Source organism: Botryllus schlosseri, chromosome 1 (assembly GCF_051294905.1).
Source record: "Botryllus schlosseri isolate E-star chromosome 1, Bs_hap1, whole genome shotgun sequence".
Taxonomy (NCBI): domain Eukaryota; kingdom Metazoa; phylum Chordata; class Ascidiacea; order Stolidobranchia; family Styelidae; genus Botryllus; species Botryllus schlosseri.
Window position 1 is genome coordinate 14,384,022 of NC_137236.1, and position 18,990 is coordinate 14,403,011.

The following is an 18,990-nucleotide window of genomic DNA, read 5'->3' on the forward strand; positions in this document are numbered from 1 at the left end:
CGGCGGCGGCCAATATCACTCGCAAATTCCATGCGCCGGTATTGTCTGTAATATACTGGAGCCGAATCTCTGCACTTGTTAATTGGCACGCTAATGATTAGTTCTCTGATTGCGCCGTTTATTTAGTTGACTGACATAACAACTTCGTGCTGTTAAGATGTCTCTTCCGTAATAAACGTTTATCGTGTGGCGACATCGTTTCGTGGTGCAACAGAGAGTACAGGCTCTGTATCCTGGCGTGGTGACAGCGATGAGATTCGAACCCACCCCATCGAAATGACTACTGACTCAAACCTGGCGATGTATCCGAATCGAAATCATGAATTGTGCGATACGTTGAGTCGAAGAGCACAGCAGATATGGCGCCGCCCATTTCAAAACGCAGTTTTCAAATACACATTGTCTTCCCGATCTACAGCGCGAAATGAACTGCTGTGGATGTGACATTCGCAATTACAAACTCGAATCACAAACAACGCCATAGCTATCCGCGTTCCGTTTTCTCCACGTTCTGTGTAGTATAAAATTTATGCGTGTAGCGCAACGTTATGTTACCACCGAATACTTTGAGAATGGAGAAGTAGATAAGTATTTAGGGCGGAGATAATAAAGTTGGATTAGCAATAAAGTCGATTGTCGCCTTCGTCAGGATTTAGCAACCCAGGATTAAGGAAACCGGTTGATCGCAGCGCATAAAGTTAGTGTTAATCTCTTGATTTATCAAACCGGAACAAACTATAGATAACTTGTTATCGATAAAAACTGCTTACCATTCCTACGCACAAATATTTCCGATAATGACCGTGCCAATGGTCTCCTAGGTAATAGCTTCACTAATTATGTACCCGCCATTGCAGAGCGATACCAATATTCTATAATCCATTTCTTAGCTGTACCGAACGAATTAGACACGACCTTAATTTCGCGATGATGATAATTCGACATATTACAGTGCTGGCAGTGTCGCTATCAGCAGGCTGCTGTTGTTGAGAATGATGATTTTCATGTTACATGAGACATATAGCTAGCTGTTTCATTCAACAAATTGGCAACTGATGGCCTTTAACGCGTTTTCGCATTATGATGTAACAGATGGGGATGGTGTGAACCTCTGAAAGGTTCAGGTTCGTGTGAACGCGAACCTTTTTAAAAGGTTCTGTGTGAACACGAATGTGAACCTCGTGACGTCACGTGACGTCATATTGCTAATTCCAACCATATCTTCTAATGAAGTGATAGCCTATATTAATGTACACGATACCTAGCGAAGACTCGGTCCACATAATGCCACAATGCTGAAGTACATATCGGCGTTTTAAACGTCGCTAAATGTATCAACAGCGGTAATCAAAGGATATAATAATTGCGTAAAATCAATACATTCCGTCGCTTTGCCAAAAATTTCGACGAGGACTTACCAAGGAATATAAGCTTACGCCTTAACGGTCTTAGCCAGACCGGACAATGTGTTCGGAGACTGAGTATTGCTACATTGATATTGAGCAGAGTGTACAACTGGTTTCAATACTCGCTACCGATACACAAACAACAACAAGTTATGCAGCAGTAGCAAGCACCTTAATCTCACGGATTTGGTTTTAATGATACTGTAAAGATATGAAGTCAAGATTGACCCCATACGCCCGTTCGATTTTTTTACATCAGAAGACGATATCAATATCATTGATTGGTTGAACAAGCATCATTCGTTGACTACATATATCGCTCGTGAGCTTGTGTGATTGCGGGTCAAGCTCACAGCAGGTAGTCACTAAATATTCATAAACGGAAAGCTGGTTATTCCGAGAAAATTTTTGCAACAAAGTAACTAAAACTTTTAAGGTTGTCAAGGTGCATGGTGCATGCTCGTTAAGCGTTGATTTTTTATGCTGCCAGCACCATGCTTGGAGTGGCCCGCAGTTGAAATGCATTAAATTTGAGCCAAAGATCTTATAATGTAGTGAAAATTACTATTTACCAAAAGGTTCACAGTGCAGAACCTACCAAGGTTCTGTTGTGAACACGAACCTCTAAATTTCCGAGGTTCACACACAGAACACGAACGTGAACCTCACGTTCACACCATCCCTAGTAACAGATAACGCCCCTTGATTGAAAACTCGGGACACCTCGACTAACCATCGGCCGTAACCTTTCCATCTTGATGAGTCGTGATTAGCAGTATTCAATCACACGATTAGCAATATTCCGGATCAGCTAACTTTATTATCTCCGCCTGAGATGCGTCCCGATTAGCAGTTTTTAATTACATGATTAGCATTCTCCCGGATCAGCTGACTTTATTATCTACGCCCTTGGATTTTCGGAATCAGTTTGACAGTCACATTCGATTGATATCAGTTGTAATAAATTCTAAGCTACTTATACAAGGAATTGCGTTATCCTTTGTGGAGGCTTGGCCCGTCTGCCTCTTACCTCTCGTCTTCATTTTCGAACAATAAATATCAGTTTTTACATAGAAAATGTGGCGCACATGAGGAATCCCATGCAGTGAGTTCGAATTAGTGCTACCATGACGTCACGAATTTCCAATTGTGACGTAACAGTTGATTGGCATGTATGGCTCTTTGAGAGTTGAGATGGAAAAAATAGGGCCAATATGGCTCTTCGGGCAAAAAAGGTTCCCGACCACTGTGACATATTGAATCCAAAACACCATTCTGAAGAAATACGGATAGCAGCCTCGGCAATTTGGTCCCGGTACAGCATAGGAGATTTTGGCCTTGAGGCTGGAGACTGTCACACGACACATACGGCTTACGGTGTATAGTGTCTATATGTCTGCTGCAAAATCGCCTTTGGAAAATATATTACCGAATAAATACGTGATTTAAAGCCGAAAACTTGGTACACTGTTACATGAAATCATCGAGAAGTAGCCTCATGACCGTTTTCGGTATGGTACACTGTCAAAATTAATACGAACAGACCAACACCGAATTTTGCGTAAAATTTACTGAGGAATAGGCTGATCAAGCGATCAGCTGTTAGCCGCCATCGAAAACGAAACAGCTATCGCGCTTGACAGGGGTTGTAATTGTAAGCAAATGGCCTGAAGGCCACAATTGCACGGTGAAAATGACATTGAAGAATATAAAATAAAACTAAATATTTGAATGCAAACCGAGGATGTTAGTAAACCGTTTCGTGATATCATCATCTCATCAACTATCTCAGCATGGAACACAGTTAGCGTTAACACAGATACACCGGCTTTTGCGTGAAATCCGCAATGAGTTACGTAGCCTAAGTGTCAGATCAGCGCACATCTCTACCATACTCGACCTTGATAACGAAATTGCTGCCCGAATCATTGAGTACAAACCTTGAGACTTGGCACAGCGTTCGATACTAAAATCAAGACATACCATGCAAAAGCTCATGACGGATCTAGCTAAGGAGCATCGTTAAAATCAATGGCGACCAATACTGGCTTTGCGTAAAATATGTTGGCGATAAATGACGAGTCAGTTCTCACTCGACTTAGGAAACGAAATTACCACTAACATAGTTCAGTGACAAACTCGAAACTTGGTACAGCGTTCGATACTAACATTAAGACTCACCGTACCAAATGTCATGACCGATCTCGGTATGGAACATCGTCAAAATCAATGGACACCAATACCGGCTTTTGAGTAAAATCTGTTTGCGATACATGACGGATCAGCACACACTCAACTTCGGAAACGGAATTACTACCCCAAACTTTGAGTAGAAACCCTGAAACTTAGGACAGTGTTAAATACCACCATCACGACATGACATACCAAGTTTCAAGAATTATCATGGAGTGAAACACCATCAAAATTGACCTATACCAGCAAAGATCGACTCAACGCATATGACAGTAACCTAGTTCAGATATAGATACGATTGTTACATCACACCTTAAGGGCAACTAGGCTATGTTGCCCCGGTTGCTCGGTAATTTTATGAATAGGAGAGAGTATATCACCGTTTCTTTATTGTGCGCGGCTTTGAGAGAATAGACAGTGAAAGCTTGTTATGAGCGCTACCGGGCATGCCCCGGCTAGGCATTCGCAAAGCGAAAACACGGAAGTGAATTCGATTTTCGCAGAGACTTCGCTATATATGGGCATTTACAAGCGAAAGGACAAGAAGAATAAGATTTTCGCTGTGATTTCGGTGCGTCTATAAATGGAAAAGAATTGTTATTGAACCGAATTTTAGGTGGGGCAATGCCCCAGTTGCCCTATAGGACGAGCCGCCACTGGTTAAAAATGCTAATGTATTGTGTTTTAGTATTTCAAACTAATTACAAAAATACCAAATGAAAATAATAATATGCGTTTCAAGGACATACCCCACTTTATTTTCATATATCTCGATCATATTGTTTACCAGAAGTTTATATTCATCGTTTCGTTTATTTCCAAGAATATTTTTAACTACATCTCGAAATGCCTTGAATGCTCCTGCTTCTCTCGCAGACATTTTATTGTCAGGTGCTTTGAAAAGATTGCCAATATCCCCGCATAAGCAAAGAGAACCTGCCACAGAAAAGTATCGTGAAAATCGTCCATGCCTTAGTCTCGACGAAGGACATCTACACGATGAATGCATGAAATGCCCAGTTTTTATCTTTCTCTTCAATTTTCATGCCAAAGTACAGTTAATAAGTATAAAAAAAACTTACTTCTATCTATATTTTGTACTTAACTTGTTTCAAACTGATATACAGACCACAGATATACCAAAGACAGCTAGCAGGCAGATTACATTTGTAATGATGAGATTATACTCACTAGATCCACAATCAGTGCATTAACAGAACAAAACGAAAAGGAATTTGAGATTGCTTGATGTAGCCAATACTGACTAACTGAGACTGAAAATATGATTGTTACTAACAACCAACTATTATGAATTGAATGTTGGATCTATGTGACGTCACAGTAGAGAGGAAATTCAATAAAGGAGCTTGAATAACGTGGCGGGGAAGTTTAAAAAGCGTAAAATGACATTTCTAAACGACACTTGACCCAAAAAATACGGGAAACATATTTTATCACGGAACATGGTATAGGACAGTGGTTCTCAACCATTTTGTCTTCGCGGACCCATTTTGTACCGTGACGGGCCCCGCGGACCCCCTCAAGTTTTAGTTCAAATTTAGCTGAATTATCGTGCAACCGTCATCTGTCTTGTGCGAATATCAATTATAGGATAGTGATAAACAGCAACAAAATGACCGTTCTTAAAAACAATGTCATACTGTTTGTAGAAATATGGATAGACTTTTATTATTTCGAAGGGACTTCTGCAGCTGTATTTCTTGTTTCTTGAAATATGTGGTCGTGTCTTGAAAATTCACGCTTTCGATTTGATATGAACAGGTGCCGAAAATCCATTTTCACAAAGGGAGCTGGCGGCGAATGTAATATTAACGCCTCACGCTTCCGACGACACCTTTGAGCGATAAGTGCACACTGAGTGGAGTTTTATGGAATAATGTCTCAAAAGTAGTTATTCACACAAGCGAAAACGACAATGCCGGACTGTTATATGAAGTTAACATGTATAATAATATATTATTTACACAAAAAATGTAATTCAAATATTAGTGCATGGTCGCGATGCTGTATCATTTCTGACTCAAAAGGTCCCCGGAATCTAGAGGATCCTGAATCGTGATTAAATAAGAATACAACAAATTCAAAAGTCCGCGTTTACAGTTTAATATCTTGTATTCTTCACAACGCATACACACGGCTAACGCCAGATTACGATTTGGGCAAATGGAGCATAGAAATGAGTGAACTTGTACCGTCGTTACCGCCACTGTTTTAGCAGCGGTTCATATGTGTATTCAACTACAATCTCTATAATTCAACCAGCAAATCATCATCGCCAATTCCATTGCTCGCGAATAATGGTGTTGCTATTTGCTAGAATAGAGCCCCTATGATCCGAGATACAATTGTAATATGCTATTATCTATATATGCTTGATAACAAGGTGTTCAAGTGAAAAGTAATGCCCGCGGCCCGCGAGCATTTGGAATTTTTGAATCCGGCCCGCGACGTCATTTGAGTTTGACAACCCTGGTTTACACAGTAGCATATTTAATCTCATGCGGTCATTCTATTGATGTGCTTACTGAAGCATTAGCAGTTTGAAGCGAAACTGCTTCGTGATTTCCCTAATTAAAAAAAATTACTAATTCGTTCACAATCATTTTGCAAATTAAGAGGTCTCGCGGATCCCCTGAAAATGCTTCGCGGACCCCCGGTTGAGAACCACTGGTATAGGAGGTATCAAAAAATCGGCTCATCTAATTTTTTGTTACATGGTGTTATTACACCATAAAAATATTTGATTCGAAGATGTTCTGCAAAGTTTCACAGTTGCTCCATGCCCAGGGGAAATTGTAACAAGGCCATTAATAGACCACAAATATTTACAAAAATAAGTCGGAATACAGAAACATCAATATTGGATACATGTAATATTGTAAAAACCAAGGAAAGAGAATTTGAAACGCTTATGGGCTACGCAACGTCAATGTTACGAAAATCTGAATGCAGGATAATAGCAGAATACATTCTTCGTGGCCAAGGTTTATATTCCTAGAACCCAAATATTCTAGAGAGTAAAATATTGACTCACATGTCGCGAATCCAGTATTTTCGAAATTACTCCTAGACTTCGGGCATCAGCTAAGCCCAGTGCGGAGGGTGAGGAGTAATAGCTGACTCACGTGCATTAAAAATATCGAGGATATTGTTTGATCCTACTAGCGGCCAAGTCGGCTGTTAAATCAGTCCCGTATTAGAATTGTATCCGGTTACCAGCGCCGGGGTTTCTCGCCTTCATTACCATCCCGGAAAGTTCGGAAATGCGGGTGCGATTTTCAGGATTTGGCCTTGATTTCTTTAGGCTACTGGCGACGCGCTCTACAGTACTACAAATCATGTTAGAGTACAGAAACGGGTTTAGGGCGCTGTTGATCGGGAGAAATATAATCGCTGATATCTGATACATTAAAGGCTGTATTCGGTAGCCTGCCAGCGACACCATGGTGGTCATGCACATCGGTACCCAGCACAGGAAGTCGGTGACTATAAGCCAGTGATGAGCGGAGTCTGCTTTTCGAGACTCCGAGTCCCTCCGACAACTTTGGTCTCTGAGGCAAAGTCCCTCCGACTCCGGGGATCTCAATCCCAGACTCCGAGATAATCCGAAGAATCTTGTCCAGTCCCCGAAATATATTCAGACCATTGTCGAAGAATCCCAATCGATGTTTTCGATAGCCTGTCTGATATTCATACCAGTTTTTTTAGTATCCGTGAATTGCCGAACAGTCGCAACATTACTTCTGAGAGTCAAGTTCTCTCCAACAAAATGGACAGTCAAGCTAATAGAACTGCGACCCTTTAGATCGGTCCACATATCTGTGGTGATGCCAGCCAGCCCATAACACTTGATAGCAACTCTTAGTTCCTCTGACAGCTTCTTCTTCAAAGATGAAGCCTCCTCATCGAACTTACGTTTCACCGAAAAATCTGGATGGCAAAACGTCTTCTGCACAACACCACGGCAAACCGGCACTTCTTCGGTATTCTCCAGAATCTCCACCCGGCGATCAGTGTTCCCCATGATCAACTTCTCCTTTGATTACTCGCTTACTTGCATTTCAACTGCGATCAATTCTTCTTACAAGCTTCGATATGTCTTCGAAGATGCGACGTACCACTTGTCAACTTGTGATGCTTTAGCTGAACATTGCAATTTTGACATCTCGCAAACCCAGTATACTGGCCGTTATTATCATGCAGCATCAGAGTTAAATCCTTCCACACGTCACTCTTTTTCTGCGTCTTAGTGAGTAACCCACTTGACGTCGACGGTGCTTCAGCCATTATATTAAAACGACGAAGGAAGACCAGTCAGTTCGAACTAACTACCACAAACACCACTGAAATTGACGATCACATCACAGGTTTCAGTAAATTAAGTTCCGCATCGCCATGAAACAGTTGATGGAACTGCACTGCACTAAACATACATGATGCATCACTGACGCACCGATCGACGCTCCTTGAAGTTGACTAAATGACTAGTGACTTCCAATTTTGAAGCTGATACATGATATCTGGAATTTGGAGTCTGAGACAGACCAGCAGCAGAAACTTGATTGCGGTGCTGATTTTTCATATCACATCAAAGTCATTTCTCAACCAAACCAAACATTACATGACGAAAATTCAGAAGAGTTCTGGATGACTGACTACGTCAATCAATATTGAAGGAAGCGTAGTTGAGTTGATGCGAGCAGAGCAAAGCAGACGGTTGTAGTTATTTAGTGTGGCTGTTCAGAAATTCGGAATATTCTGTTTTTACAGGGTAAGATCAGCTTACCTTAGTGATTTATGTATTGTTGAAATCTTTAAAGCGGGCTTAGATGCTGGTATGCCTCTGTGAGCGGATCTTACTACCGAAAATTTGTCGCAATGTCATTAAATCATGTAACACATTGCATAAGTTATTATTGTTTCCATCCAGATACTTGCTTGTTGTATGTATATTTCTCACAGATATAAAGGTAATATTGATGTAACACTTATTATCGATATCTCTCACTGCAAATTGCAAGTACGATGAAAGTTGCGAAAAGTTATCACAAAAGTGGTATCGGATATTATCTTGTTTCAACTGATACCAACGTTGGGAATACATTTTCACAAAATGGACCTATTACTATATTGAATGTCATCAGGATAATGGGATATATTCCGTTATGATCATCAACTTGCTGGAAGAATCAGGGTAGCCAAAGGCTGTACCATAGGGAAGCCCCGCTGTATGTTGCTGATTGTAAATGTTTCGCACAATTACTGGGGTAGCATGAAAATTAGTCACGAAACAAATACGCAAGGAGGAATATGATGTGACTATAGAAGACTGCAATGACAGCAACGTGGAAGATTCTGGAGATCTTATCTCATAATATGGTGACATTCAGCAGTGGATTCAAAGACTGCATCTCATTGCAGGGAAAAATGATGCGCTGCGAACGATATTGGGTGTCTTCAAGTTTGTGAACTACAGACACTGCTCAGCGGAAATGCCTTGCTAGATCACTAGGTTACTCTCCAGTCCCCAATTGCAGTGCAGATGGCTGATTTTTATGCACTTGTCATTAATTTTTGCATGTTACCGGTCATATTACAACTTTACAAGGTGTCAACTGTCTGTGTTTTGGTTTGTAATCAATAGTGTCTTCTGGTCAAATCTATCGAAAGATATCGGGGGCAAAACTAACAATACTCCATAAAACTCCGGAAAAATATCTGTTGTAAACTCCGACTCCACTCCGGGTATCACAAAATTGGCAAAACTCCGCTCCGACTCCACTCCGACTCCGCTCCGGTGCTCATCACTGCTATAAGCCGGCTTATGCGGCGCCATAATATGCGGTCTTTTCGGGAGCGAGATTCGTTGGAGTTTGAAGCTGGGCTTCTGTTGCGACCTGAACGGAATGGATTGGGCTGTATGGGTTTAGTGTACAGGGTTGTAATGACTCGAGTCATGACTCGACTCGAGTCATGATTTTCTGGTGACTCGATTTGACTCGAGTCATTTTCACAAAGTAAGGAAATGACTCGACTCGACTCGATTTGATCTGTGTATTAACGCAACTTGGACTCGAGTCATTGACTCGAGAGTCAGACGACCAACACCGACATTTCATTATAATTTCAAAGAATAGTATAGTAAACACACTGTTGGGATTTCGTCTATTGGTATTGATACTTGAAAATCAGAAACTGCTAAACGATCAGAAACTGCTAAAACTGAGGAAAATTAGTTATAATGAATGCGAATCATTCGATATCCCGGAACAGAGTTATAAATTTAACAAGATTTAACAAGACTTTAGTTGGAAACTGTGCAGTCAACACAATGTCTTGGACTTGGTGGTGAATTGAAAATGACTCGACTTGACTCGAGTCAAAACTATAAAAGTGAGATTGACTTCTGACTCAGAGCCTTGTTACTTGGTTACAACCCTGTTAGTGTCAAACTCTGTTCACAGATTAGCACTTCGGAAATAAACATCAACCCCAAAACTAACCTTGACTGCGAAATCCACCCTAAGCGTAACCCAAGAGGTGGTCAGTGACGAAGTACCTTTATTTTATCGGAGCACTCTAGTAGAGTTAGCCTACTTGCACCGCATGCTGCTTTAAGTTTAGACTACTTTTACTTCTAATGGGCTATCTCCAGTTTAAGTATATTAAGCTAAACTTACTCTGCTGCGTTCATGGAAATCGCTTGTTCTACCTACCTTGTTCTACTTGCACTCATGATATGCATATGCGCAGATCGTGTGTATGTATATCATGAGTCGGTGTATATGCGGCAAAATATCAGCAAGGACAAAAATAAACTACATCCTTTCCTTCGAATTTTACTTGATTGACAACGTTGACTAACCATAAATTTTACCCACGGGCTCAAGTGTCGCCGACTGAAATGGCACTTGGTATTGTGTCGCAAGCTCATATGTCCTCAGATCTATGTTAACTAATTACATCTATGCCCGTGGTCGACTTCAGAATTCCTACCTAAGTGTTGAAGGTTTATCTGGGCTCCTCCTCGCCATATAATCCGTGTAAGCGGTGTCTTATAAAAGCATAGAAGTGGACCGTGTTACAAGTCGGCAGCTACCGAATAAAAATGAATAAAATTGGCCCGGTGTTAATGACCATAGTAGTCGACAAACACCATGAATACCACAAACAACAACATCTATGTATGCTGGAAAAGTGAATAGGATTTTTGTTTGGATTCATAAAAAGAAACGGGGTTTTATATTTGAATTCGAGGTCTGTCGGAACCAGAGGTGGTCGGTAACGGAGTGCTTCTACTTTTTCCGAGTTCTCACGTAGGTGTTGCTTACACTGCTTAGTCACATTTGAATTACTCTTATCAGTGAAATTGCATAGTACCAAGAAAAACGACCCTTTACCAAGGGAGACTGAATATATTTTCTACCAATTCTCCCGATTTGCAGTGTCCTAAGTCATTTTGCGTAAGTCGCAAAGTAGCATATTTTGCAATTCCGAAAGTAGGCCCTTCAGTAAATATGATTTCGGAATTACTTATTGGATACTCTGCAAAGCATTTATTTTCTACTTATTCTTTAAGTAGTTTCGACAGGTCTTTGGCCTGACCCGGCCGGGAATCGAACCTACGACCTACAGATCAAGAAGCCGGACGCATCACCATTACGCTAATCAGCTCTTACCTAAGTAGTTTTCAAAAGTAGATTTGATCGAGGTTTCCCGTACTATAAAGCGGAAGTGCAAGTAGTCTAAAACATAACCGCACTTAAGTATGAAGTACAAAAAGTAAAAATACACATCATGAACAACACAATGGAAGTAGGCTTCTTCGTTACGGACCACATCTTGTTAAAATAACTGCGGATTGCAATTTCGACTTACCTCTGGTCCGCCTGACATTGAATATGTATATCGCCGTATACGCGAACAGGATGTATATAAAAGCTACAAAGTCGAACAGCACAACAACAGCGGTATACTCCCAGTTGCTATCCACCACTTTAGGAAATAACCTGCAATGTTCAATTCCGTTATATTATCGGTGATCAAATTAGTCAACGTTGGTACTTGACTACAAGTAGAAATAGCACGTTCAAACTATACTTAAGTGAATAGTTTCAAAAAATATTTGGTTGAAGGTTCTCATTGTTTTAGCACATCGGTGGTAGTACTTTTAAAATTACGAGATGAACCTTCGCCACTAACGCGTATGAACTAAAGACACTGCAAATAATTGCACTTTTTAAATATATTACGTTATGTCATTCGTGTTTTGGGTAAAAATAATCGCCCTACTGATGACACTACCAATAATCAATAATCAGGATCTTCGAAATATATTTTGAGATGATAATAAAGGGACAGTTTCTCGTGGCTCTTATGCAGAGGTGGTCAGTAACGAAGTACTTCTACTTTTTCGAAGTACTCAAGTAGTTTTCCTCTACTTCTGGTACTTACTCAAGTAGATGTGATTTTTGCTACTTCTACTTCTACTTCATAATATTTTGTGATCTACTTACTTACTTTTCGCTATTTTCAGTTTGTCAAGTAGAAGTAATTCAATCTTCAAATCAGGAAGATAGCCTGAGGAATTTCGGGGCTGTTTTCACGAAGTATACCAACATTTGTTTCCATATAAGATGAGTAAAGCCCAGAATTTTCGTTGCACTTCGCGCGCAGTGGATACGGCGTTGCCAGTATGATTTCACGAAAGTATCGATGAATATAATTTAGGTAGCGGGTTGGTGTGATTCCGTTCACACAGGGATATCTAGAACTAGATATCTAGATATCCTTGAGTTCACACCACATTGTCGCCCTTCGCCCATATGAAATAATTCGTCGCAGTATAGCTCATCATAACGTTTGAAAGTGATATTTCGCAATCTAGCACTCACTTGTCATATCGTATAATCTAGCATGTCCATGGCACTTCCTAACCTGGAAAAGTCGACTCTGACATATTTTGTTAGTTTTAGAGCTGTTTCAGCATACCACCTTTGAAACTTTCTGGACTAAAGGCATGAAAAACGTGTTCCACTTTTAGAACTAGTATTTCTGTTTCATTTTCAATTCCCAGTATCATATAATTTTTTTGAGTTATAATTAATGTCAGTTCTTTTGTATGGATAACATACATGTTGAAGTATAAAATCAAGTGTAGTAATGCCTTTAATTTCCTGAAATAAAGCTACACAATATGGCAATTTTACGGTCCACTATATTTTTTATTAACGTTACTATAATCGCGCAAAGTGTTTACACCGTATCCTATACAACTTCTCCGTATTGCTCTTCGACTAAACTTCGGACCTTATAATATGGGAAATGGCGCCATACCATGCTATTTTCTAAAACGTGCTGTTCGAGAAAACAGGATAAGTGTCGCATTTCCATCCTATCATGTTCATCCCATGATGTGGACGAATGCTGATGCTATCGAAAATTGGATACCTGCTGGTATGCATCAAATGTGAATCTAGCTCGTCATCTTTCGCATAGCTCAATTTGCAACCTTTATACAATCCATGTGAACAAATTTGGATCGTTTTCACAATTACTTACTTACTTGAGTACTTTTAAAGTCAGTCAATTCTACTTCTACTTCAAGTAGTTTTAGGTGGCTTATGGAAGAAGTACTTCTACTCGTACTTGAGTAGATTTTTTCGTCTCTACTTCTACTTCTACTTGAGTAGCTTTCTTGACTACTTTGACCACCTCTGCTCTTATGACAATATTACCGGTAAAAACGATGCAAACACATGAAAAACTACTCTATACTTTTCAAAATCATACTGGTAAACAGAAAGTAGTTTAACCTGCAAACTGTTGAAGTAGAAGTAGAATTACCGTAATGACACTCGAGTAAGCGATGCAAGAAAGCAAGGCCTACTGGAGTAGTCAGAAGAATTAGAAGCACTTCGCTATCCTGACCACTAGGGTGGAGTGAAAAATTAAAATTTTTGAATTTCAAAAAAGTGTCTTGATATGTGGTGCCAAATAGCAAATAAATAAATTCTGTCATAATTTTGGGTTCGTACGCCTTCTAGTGGTCGTGCACTTTCACCGAACGAGCCGAAAATAACCAATTTCGCCATATCTTGATAACCGCTTACACTACAAAGCTGGTTTTGGCTTAAAAGATGCAGAAGCAATATGTTTCTATCTCACTTCCGCAGAACTTACTCTAAGAAATGAACAGAAAAAAAGTTACAAGCAATTTACTGATTTTATAGGTAAAATTAAGCACTGAAGCAGTGGGTGGGATGTCCAAAGCGTGTAGTGATTGATCTTATGACTGAGCAACATACCCCATCAATTACAACTACTTTTCGAAACTTGCTCAAACAAATGAACCCCCCTCCACCCACCTCCCTGGGACATCAATAGTGACTTCTAAAACTGTACCTAAAACGGCGTTCATCGGTAGTGCGGCCTCGCGATTTCGATAACTCAAAAACAGTGACTGTAAAGAAATTTTTTTACCAACATGCTGTTGTAGGGTTTGTATCACATGCATCACGAAGTTCCTGATTGAAAGCACAAAAAAGAGATCCACATTCAAAACACAAATATCAATTTTATATTGGAAACAAAATATTTGCGAAACTTCAGTTTTTGTCTGATGAGGCCATCTCTACTTTTGAATCCTAAAACATGGGCAGATGCTTCAGTCACCACTGTCACATGTCTTTCCGCTGCCTGGTTGTGGCCAGAATAACTGAGCTATATTGGTGATGATCTTGGGTTTTCCAGCTCGAGATCTGACAGGGTCATGATTGCAGGCGGCTGTTCAATATATCTGATGTTTAAGTTGACAATTTGGAAGATGTAGCCTCGATATTCATAATTGGAATTCGGAAGAATCTGATGCTGGTGTCAATGTTGCTCTTTTCAGGTTTGGTTTCATTTATATATCCACTTAAGTCGTCAATTGGAACCAGATCTGCAATATTTAGAGGCTGGGCCGATCGTTCATGCAAGATTGTTGACTCTCACATGCCAAATTTACAAGGTACTATGTGGGAGAGGGACAGGTTTATCATCGAGAAATCTAACTGTCTTGCTGAATTCAGCATGGAAGTCTATTTTATGTCATGGTTTGTGATAAAAATGCACAATTCCATTGTTGATGACGCAAAAAATTTCTACAATATAGTTTCCTGTGTTACAAAGCTGCCTGATACATGAATTCGTTCTCTTGCACTATCTATGCTACAAAGAAATGCTTATTTTGATCACCCAGAAAATGTTTAGCTGAGAATGCTTGGTGACGAGGAGAAAAGCGTCCGAAGACTTGTAGTTAACAAGATTACAGCTATGCTAGATCAACCACACCGTACTAAATACAAATTTACGACTTTAAAGAAGGATATATAAATGAAACCAAACCTAAAAACAGCAACATTGACACCAGCATCAGAATTTTCCTAATTCCAATTATCAACATCGAGGCTACATCTTTCCACTAAATTTTCAACTTAAGCTTCAAGATATTGCACAGATCTCGAGCTGTAAAACCTAAGATCATCACCATTACGGCTATCATCCTTGCCACAACGAGGCAGTGGACATACATGTGACACTGGTCACTGAAGCATCTGTCCATGTTTTAGGATTCAAACGTAGAGATGGCCTCATCAGACAAAAACTGAAGTCTCAAAATCATATGAAATATTTCAATACTAAACATGATATTAATGTTTGTGCAGCCTGTACAAATTTTTTCTGTTTCCAATACAGAATTGATGCTTGTGTTTTGAATGCGGAATTCCAATTTTAGTGTTTTCAATCAGGAGCCTTATGATACATGTGATACAAACCCTACAACAGCATGTTAGTAAGAAATCTCTTGGCGGTCACTGTTTTAAACTTATCACTATATCGCGAGGTCGCACTACCGATGAACGCCGTTGTAAATGCAGTTTTAGCAGTCACTATTCGATGCCCGAGCCCTATTTATACTCGGAGGTGGCTTCATTCGTTTGAGGAGGTTTTGAAAAGTAGTTTTAATTGATGCTCAGTCATAAGATCAATCAATACACGCTTTTCACATCCTACCCACTGCTTCAGTGCCTAATTTTACCTATAAAATCAGTAATTTGCTTGTAACCTTTTTTTCTGTTCATTTTTAAGAGTAAGTTCTATGGAAGTGAGATAGAAACATGTTGCTTCTGCATCTTTTAAGCCCAAAACCAGCTTTCTAGTGTAAGCGGTTATCAAGATATGACGAAATTGGCTATTTTCGGCTCGTTCGGTGAAAGTGCACGACCACTAGAGGGTGTACGAACCCAAAATTAGGACAGAATTTATTTATTTGCTATTTGGCACCACATATCTAGACCGTTTTTTGAAATTCAAAAATTTTGATTTTTCACTACACCCTACTGACCACCTGTGGTTGTCAAACGTAGCTTCATCATACCTTGGCAAGCAAACGCTGTCCGCAGAATAGTAGCCGTACCACTTGTTGACCAAGTCCGCTTCACCGCGTTTACCGCACACGTCCGAAAACAACTCGCAAAATTTGGCCACCAAATTTGGCCATCCGAACCCGCCAAAGCTGACAGTCGTTTTTTTAGCAGTGTTCCAAGCCTCGTAAACAAAGCTTCCAAACTCATCCTTCTCGATGATGAAGGAAGTAAAATGGCTGAGCTTCGACACAGGCTGGATTGCAAAAGCCATACTGTGGTCCCGTAGCGGGAATAAAGCGACGAAGAGTGGCGACAACCAGCACAGCAGCAGCACTCCGGCAACGACGTATCTGACTTTGACCCTTTGGGACTTGAATGGGCTTCGTATGCCAAAGAAGCGGTATGATGCCATCATAACCATGATCATAACTGCGGCTTGGCTTGACAGCATCGCAAGCGCGCCTATTCCAGAACATAGCGAATTAGACCTCCACTCTTGCCACTTAGCGCAGTAAATGCCTTTGTACTGAAAGTATAGTAGTAATTCGTTATTGTCCGGTTTCGGTCAAAGTCTCGGGAATTTGTACCCGATTGATGAACCCCATTATGCGAAGGAGGTTTCCACGAATGGATCATGTGGAGCAAGTCAACTTACCGCATGGTTCGAAGGCCGCGATATAGGCGATGAATTACCTAAAGGGTGACGAAGCCCCGAAGGATCCGCCGCGAATTATGGGTTAAGCTTTGCCCATGCTTTTGCAGAACCAAATCGAATGAGGCATGCTTAGGACTAGGGATGGTGTGAACCTATGAAAGGTTCAGGTTCGTGTGAACGCGAACCTTTTTGAAAGGTTCAATGTGAACGCGAACGTGAACCTCATGACGTCACGTGACTTCTTAATGCTTATTCCAACCCCAAATTTCGGTGAAATGATAGCCTACATTAGCGACGACTCGACCAAATCATAACATGATGCTGAAGTACATATTGACGTTTTAAACGTCGCCAAATGTATCAACTAGGGCATTCAAATGATATAATAATCCCAGAAGATCACTATCTTCCGTCGCTTGCCAACAATTTCGATGAGAACTTACCAGGGAATATATAAACTTACGCCTTAACGGTCTAGTGAAAACCGGACAATGTATTCGGCCTCTGAGTATTGATACGCTGATATTGAGCAGAGGGAAAACGGGTTTCTATACTTGCTACCGATATTAGCCCATTCACAAGTTATTCAGCGGTAGCCAACACCCCGATCGCACGGATTTGGTTTTTATGATACAATAAACATATGATATCAAGATTAACACCCTGCTAGATTTTTACATCAGACAACGATATCAATTTCATTGATTGGTTGAATAGGCATCATTCGCTGACTAGGCCTACATGTAGTATATTTCGCTCTTGATATTGCGTGATTGCGGGTTAAGCTCACATCAGAGAGTCGCTAAATATTCACAAACGGAAAGCTGGATATTTCGAGCAAACTTTTCTAACAACAACGTTAAAATTCTTCAGACTGTCAAGGTGCATGCTCGTTTAGTGTTGATTTTTTAATGCTGCCAGCGCCATGCAAAGAGTGGCCCTCAGTTGAAATGCAATAAATTTCAACCAAAGATGTTATAATGAAGTGAAAATTGTAATATATGAAAAAGGCTCACAGTGCAGAACCTACCAAGGTTCGTTTGTGAACGTGAACCTCTAAATTTCTGAGGCTCACACACAGAACGTGAACGTGAACCTCACGTTCACACCATCCCTACTTGGGACTATGGCAGGAGTCGGCAAACCCTGGCACGCGTGCCAATTGTGGCACGCGAGATGATTTTTCATGGCACGTCAAATGAATTGACACACACAACATGTTATAATCATGTTTTGTGACAAAAAGACAAACAGAAATGTTCAAAATGGAAAAAGTTCGACGGTGACCAAAATTATTTCGTAAATCAATATAAAGTAGAGTTTTTAGAGGCAGAATATATTTATCTTGGAAAATGTTCTCAGCGCTTCGCGCGATTTAATGGGACCGGCTTAAATTTCAATGTGTATACCCAAAAACTACATCGAAAAAATACAAAATATGCTTAATATACAGCAATGACTTAAACGTATTAGCAATTATGAGAGAACGGCATGCTAATGTTGTATGCGAATGTGGGGATGCTTCATTCTATGGGGTCCGCTCTCTGTGCAGCCTGTGGGAGCGCGACTATTAGGCACCGGCACTTCGGCGCTGGGTATTTCTGAGCTAAGGAGACACCAACATATATAACGTTTCGGAAAACTTGCGACTCCGACTGCCGCATGTAGGCCGACACGTTCGATATTGATATGTCCAGGGCGTCGAAATGACCTGGGTCGAATATTCCTGTACCCGCAGCCCGAGTCGCACGGTGCAAATGAGACGCACAGATAAAAATAATGAGCCCAGCGACGAAATGCAACATGCGCGTTCGTCTCACGAAATGAGATTTTATTCAATAGTGTCGTTCGATACGTGTAAGTGATTCCAATAAATTTTGAACAGCGACAATCTTTACCGCGATCTTTAGAGCTTTATAGACAAACCTATGAGTCAAACCTACTTATGATACAGGGTTGGGTACATTTTTTATGATCAAGCCATATACCGTCGTATCAACATTGATGCGCGTGTCGCTATTGGCTATGGAACCAAACACAGAAACTACGAAAGCAAACGCAGTAGATAGCCCTTGGGTGGCGCGATTAAAGTATTTTTGCAATAAATTAAGCAAATAATATGTGCATTAACTGATAGATGTTGTGCGGTAGCGACAATGATTTATACTTTTCACGACTCATACTTTAAGAACCACTGGCGTAACTGATGCCGTTGCCAGCTTCATTGCTTGAAACGATAAATAAAACAAAACTAAAAATGTTTGGCAGGCCAGTTGGGAATATTTTCGAAATTGACATATTTCGG

General features: G+C 40.4%; 2 protein-coding genes across 2 annotated transcripts in view; both read right to left on the reverse strand.

Moving 5' to 3' along the window:
- Positions 1 to 18,990, reverse strand: part of LOC145442928 (uncharacterized) — a 188,668-nt gene that overhangs the window by 143,976 nt on the left and 25,702 nt on the right. The gene's annotated exons all lie outside the window — the stretch shown is intronic.
- Positions 11,375 to 16,570, reverse strand: LOC145443081 (uncharacterized). Its single transcript, XM_080321079.1, has 2 exons — positions 16,042 to 16,570; positions 11,375 to 11,629 (listed from the first exon to the last, which is right to left on the reverse strand). The coding sequence occupies exons 1-2, from the start codon at positions 16,479 to 16,481 to the stop codon at positions 11,449 to 11,451; spliced, it is 621 nt and encodes a 206-aa protein (XP_080177205.1). The 5' UTR covers positions 16,482 to 16,570; the 3' UTR covers positions 11,375 to 11,448.

What these genes read in the sequence shown, in the direction of transcription:
- LOC145443081 (XM_080321079.1), bottom strand. Translation starts at nt 16,481, where the DNA reads ATGCTGTCAAGCCAAGCCGCAGTTATGATCATGGTTATGATGGCATCA. An exon ending in GACAGCGTTTGCTTGCCAAG is followed by an intron (nt 11,630 to 16,041) that starts GTATGATGAAGC and finishes TGAACATTGCAG; the next exon opens with GTTATTTCCTAAAGTGGTGG.